The following is a 5,265-nucleotide window of genomic DNA, read 5'->3' as shown; positions in this document are numbered from 1 at the left end:
GGGGGACTTGTGGGTGGTGCTGGGGGACTTGCAGGTATGCTGGAGCCACTGCATGGGGTGCCTGGGGGCTTTGCTGGGGATACTGGGGGGCTTGCAGGGGTGCTGGAGCCATTGCATGACTATTAGGGGGGTTGCAGGGGGTGCTGGAGCCGGTGCTGGGGCCCTGCTCCCTCTTGCTGGTGCTGGAGGGATTGCAGAGGTGCTGGAGATGCCCAGTCCTGGGCCTGGGGTCCCAGTGGGTGGGGAGCTGGATGCTGAAGGGATGGGTGGGGGGCTGAGTGTGGGGCAGGGGGAGGTTGGAGCTGGCAGTGGGGTGAGATTGGTGGGAGCACCCTGGGGTGTGTCCTGCAATGGCTTTTGGGGAGTCCCAGGCCACACTGCAACCAGCACCCCCTCCCCATCTCCTTGGCACCAGCCACCTCCACGTCACCCTGTGCCCATGGGCCCTGAGCCCATGCCAAGGGCCAGGGCTGCCCCCAGCCCCCCCGTGGCCCCACCGAGGTTGGTGCCAGCAATCCCAGGGCTTGACACCCTCTACAATTAGGGACCCCAGGGTTCCTGCACCCATCCAGACCCTGCGGGGGCCACCCCAGGGCTCCGGCCCCGAGGCGCAGGTGGGACGTGACCCGGTGCCGGTTTCAGCCTGGCCATACTTAGCCTCTGCCCTTTCCCAGCTGTAACACAACCTCGTCAGCGACCACAGGCTCGTTTGGCCACAGGATGCCCCAATCCCAGCCACCCCGTCCAGCCGGTTTGGGGTGACGTGCTGTGGCCAAGCAGGTTGGGTGTTGTGGGACAGGGTGTGGGCAAACAAGGTGGCCAAACCCCCCCACACTCCTCCTCCCAAGGTGGGTGCAACGGGGTGCTGCAAGCCCCCCCCTCCACCTTTCCTTAGGGCACCCAAAATAAAACCAGCCCGCGGGGAGCTGGGGGGATGTCACCTCCATCGCTTGGTGTCCCGGTGACACCGGTCAACCCCAGGTGGTTTCCGGATGCCGGGCGGCACCCCGGGGCCACGGGGATGTGGTCAGGCAAGGGGAGGAAGCCGGTAACGTCACCGCACGTCACCCGGCATGGGGAAGCCCTCACCACAGCCGGATGGGGCGGGTGGCTGCCAGGAGCCAGGTAGGTGATGGCCATGGGAGCTGACATTCCCAGCTCTATATTTTAGGGCCAAGCTGGGGGTCGGGTCTTCCGCCACGCCAACGGCGTGGCGGAAGACCCGACCCCCAGCTTGGCCCTAAAATATAGAGCTGGGAATGTCAGCTCCCATGGCCATCACCTACCTGGCTCCTGGCAGCCACCCGCCCCATCCGGCTGTGGTGAGGGCTTCCCCATGCCGGGTGACGTGCGGTGACGTTACCGGCTTCCTCCCCTTGCCTGACCACATCCCCGTGGCCCCGGGGTGCCGCCCGGCATCCGGAAACCACCTGGGGTTGACCGGTGTCACCGGGACACCAAGCGATGGAGGTGACATCCCCCCAGCTCCCCGCGGGCTGGTTTTATTTTGGGTGCCCTAAGGAAAGGTGGAGGGGGGGGCTTGCAGCACCCCGTTGCACCCACCTTGGGAGGAGGAGTGTGGGGGGGTTTGGCCACCTTGTTTGCCCACACCCTGTCCCACAACACCCAACCTGCTTGGCCACAGCACGTCACCCCAAACCGGCTGGACGGGGTGGCTGGGATTGGGGCATCCTGTGGCCAAACGAGCCTGTGGTCGCTGACGAGGTTGTGTTACAGCTGGGAAAGGGCAGAGGCTAAGTATGGCCAGGCTGAAACCGGCACCGGGTCACGTCCCACCTGCGCCTCGGGGCCGGAGCCCTGGGGTGGCCCCCGCAGGGTCTGGATGGGTGCAGGAACCCTGGGGTCCCTAATTGTAGAGGGTGTCAAGCCCTGGGATTGCTGGCACCAACATTTTTCTGTCCCCCCTGCACCCATCCCCTCCATCCCGCCAATTCCTGTCCCCCCACCCTCTGTCTCCCTTACATACATCCCATCCTTCCCCTCGTCCCCTTTCCATCCCTTCCCTTATGTCCTCCCCGTGACTCCCTCCCCTCTGTCCGTCCCCCACGTCCCTCCAGCCCCCCCAGCCACAACGTGCTCCACGTCCCCTTGGTCCCTGCCAGCCCCTTGGCTCTGTCCCCAGCCCAGGGGATCGCTGGGTGCCGGAGGAGTTGTAATTCCAGCCAGCTGTAATCAGGAGATGGGAAAGTGGCCTCGGAGTGGCTTGGCTTTATTTTTAGCTCTGTCTCCCCCCCCACCAGCATCACACCCCAGCATTGCCCCACGCCATGGTTGGGCCAGGTCCTGGCTGGTGGTGAGGGACCCTGCGCTGGGTGCTCGGCAGGGGACAGGGCGCTTAGTGCCACCTGCACGTTGGCCACCAAGCCCAGGGACCGATGCTGTGGTTCAGGGACTGCCAGGGGCTGTGCCAGGCTCTCAAGGTGGCCACGCCACCAAGCCAAGGCTGCCACAGCCCCTGTTAGCCCACCGGGGTGAGGAGCTGGCCACGGGGATGGCTGTGGCCGCGGTGGAGCCGTGGACAGTGGCCGTTTCCTGGACACCGCACGGCAGTGGGATTCCAGCCCTGTGGCCACGGTGCCGTGGAGTCTTTGTGCCCAGCCATGTCCTGCCCGGCCGTCCCAACCTGCCCAGGTGACAAGGACAAGGGGGACACGGGGCTTCTTCCCACTTTGCCTTTACCCCCTGGGAGCCTGGGGTGGGTCCCCCTCCATCCCTGGGGACACCTGCCCTGGACACCTCGCTCCCCAACATGCTTTCTGGCTTTCTATAATTATTATTTCCTTTCTCTCCCCCAGAAAAACTCAAGAACCACAAAATCATCTTCGTGGTGGGTAAGTTGGTGTCTGGATCCTGCTGCTGATGGGGTCAAGGACACAGCACAGCCCTGTCCCCCTGTGCCTTCAGGGTTGGGGGGCAACTGGTGCCCAGGGCTGGGGAGCTGGGGCTGGACATTGAGGCTGTGGGACCTCAGCTGTGCCCAGGGCTGTGGTGGCCGTGGCTCCAGCCCAGCTCCTCAAGGCCATGATGGGGTGCTCTGGGACCTGGAGGGCACCTCTGGCCAGGCATAGGGTGGCAGTGTCTGGGGTGGTGTGACAGTAAGCACCTGAGGGGTGATGTCCCGGCTGCCATCAGGCAGTGGTGTCCTGGGTGCTCAACGGGGTGGTGATGTCCTGAGTGCTATCAGGCAGGATGTCGTGGGTGCTGATGGGGTCATGTCATCATGCCATTGAGGCGGTGATGTCCAGCTGGTGGTGGTGTCCTGGTGTGGTGAGGTGGTGTCCTGGGTGCCATCAGAGTGGTTGTGCCAGTTGCCAGCAGCCCCATGGCCACCCCCAAGGACCTGGCATCCCCCAAGGACCTGGCATCCCCCAGCCCACCCCAGGAGCAGGTCTTCCCATCCTTCTGACGCTGGATTTGGGGACAGACCCCAATCCTACCGGGCTCTGGGGACTCCCATGGGACCATGCTGCTGCTTCCATGTACCCCTCCAGCTCCTTACCCATGGCTTGGGGCACGTGTGGCCCTTGTGTGACTTGCAGGTGGCCCCGGCTCAGGGAAGGGCACCCAGTGTGAGAAGATCGTGCAGAAATATGGCTACACCCACCTCTCCACGGGGGACCTGCTGCGAGCAGAGGTCAGCTCGGGCTCGGAGCGGGGCAAGAAGCTGCAGGCCATCATGGAGAAGGGCGAGCTGGTGCCCCTGGTGAGTCCTTGTGGGCTACTGGCTGTGGCACAGTGGGGCGTGCAGGCAGGGGTGGCTGTGGGGACACCAGACGCTATGGTGAGGGTTGGCATGTGGGCCAGGGACACCTCCCTCCCTGCCACCCCAGGTTGCAGCAGGGATTGGGGGTACTGGGGGGTGCTGAGGGGGCTCGTGTTGTCCCGTGTCAGCCCTGGCAGCTCTGTCTCCTCCTCCCCAGGACACGGTGCTGGATATGCTGCGGGATGCCATGATGGCCAAAGCGGATGTGTCCAAGGGCTTCCTCATCGATGGCTACCCCCGCGAGGTGAAGCAGGGAGAGGAGTTTGAGAAGAAGGTGAGAGCTGGTGCTGTGCCGTGCCGTGCCATGACACACACCATCCAGCAGAGGGGCTTCATCCAGCAGCAGTCCTGCCTCCCCATCCCGGTGAAGATTCCATCCCAACAGGGTCTACACCGGGTATCGTCCCAGCCAGAAGGTCCCCTTCCTCAGGGACAGCCTGCATGCAGGGTGCAATGGAGGGGGGACACCTCTCCAGGATGTCCTCAGGCTGACATCCAGAGGATGGCCACAGTGCTGGTGTGATGGTGATGGCAGGGAGCCAGGCCTTGGCCATGGTGTCCCTCTGCACCTTCTGGTGCCCAGATGGCCCCCACACCCATGCGGAGGGAGGTAGAGGACGGCAGGGGGACATCTGTGACCCCCCCCATGCCCACTGCCACCATCTCCCCCCCATGCCAGCTTGACATGGTGACAACCCCGTTCCCCTCCCTGCCCACAGATCGCTGCCCCCACGCTGCTGCTCTACGTGGACGCGGGGAAGGAGACGATGGTGAAGCGCCTGCTGAAGCGAGGAGAGACCAGCGGGCGGGTAGACGACAACGAGGAGACCATCAAGAAGCGTTTGGAGACCTACTACAAGGCCACCGAGCCCGTCATTGCCTTCTACAAGAGCAGAGGCATCGTCCGCCAGGTAAGCAGGGACGTGGCCGATGTTGGAATCCTTCATCCCCACGGCTTGGGGGTCGTGTGGTCCCAGGGGGAGGAAAATGATGGATGGGGGTGATGAGGGAAAGGGAAAAAACTCCATCATGGCTTGTTCAGGGTGGGATTAACACCTTGGAGCTGGTCAGACCCTTCAGTTCCGACACAGAAACCCCTCCAAGGGTGGCCCTGTACCCCTTTGCCTTAAACTGGCCCCGATCTCCCCACCCACGGCCAAAAACCATCCCTGGAAGAGCTCCGGTCGCGCTGTCCCCTCGGGGGACCCCCCCCCCAGCCCCCAGCTAACCCCTCTGCACCCAGCTCAACGCCGAGGGCTCCGTGGAGGAGGTTTTCCAGCAGGTCTGCTCCCACCTCGACAGCCTGTAGCCGACCCCCGGCCCCGCTCCCCCCGGGCGCGCTCCGGAGAGACAGCGGAAGCGGCTTTATCCTGTTTTCGTGGACGGAGCCGCGCGGAGGAAATTTCAAGGACATTGTGTTTGGCTCTTTCCCGTCTCTCCCCAGTAAAGTTCACTTTAATGAGCCCAGACTTTATCTTTTT

The 5,265-nt window shown here is 63.9% G+C and overlaps 1 protein-coding gene across 1 annotated transcript; it reads left to right on the top strand.

Moving 5' to 3' along the window:
* Window positions 1-1,073: 1,073 nt before the first annotated feature.
* Window positions 1,074-5,246, top strand: AK1 (adenylate kinase 1). Its single transcript, XM_014945947.1, has 6 exons — window positions 1,074-1,125; window positions 2,802-2,852; window positions 3,561-3,724; window positions 3,942-4,058; window positions 4,504-4,695; window positions 5,028-5,246. Exons 1-6 carry the CDS (start codon window positions 1,074-1,076, stop codon window positions 5,091-5,093), a joined length of 642 nt encoding a protein of 213 aa, XP_014801433.1. The 3' UTR covers window positions 5,094-5,246.
* Window positions 5,247-5,265: the final 19 nt, after the last annotated feature.

Source organism: Calidris pugnax, unplaced genomic scaffold (genome assembly GCF_001431845.1).
Source record: "Calidris pugnax isolate Ruff unplaced genomic scaffold, ASM143184v1 scaffold22, whole genome shotgun sequence".
Classification (NCBI taxonomy): Eukaryota; Metazoa; Chordata; class Aves; order Charadriiformes; family Scolopacidae; genus Calidris; species Calidris pugnax.
This window is presented reverse-complemented; position numbering and strand designations above follow the sequence as displayed.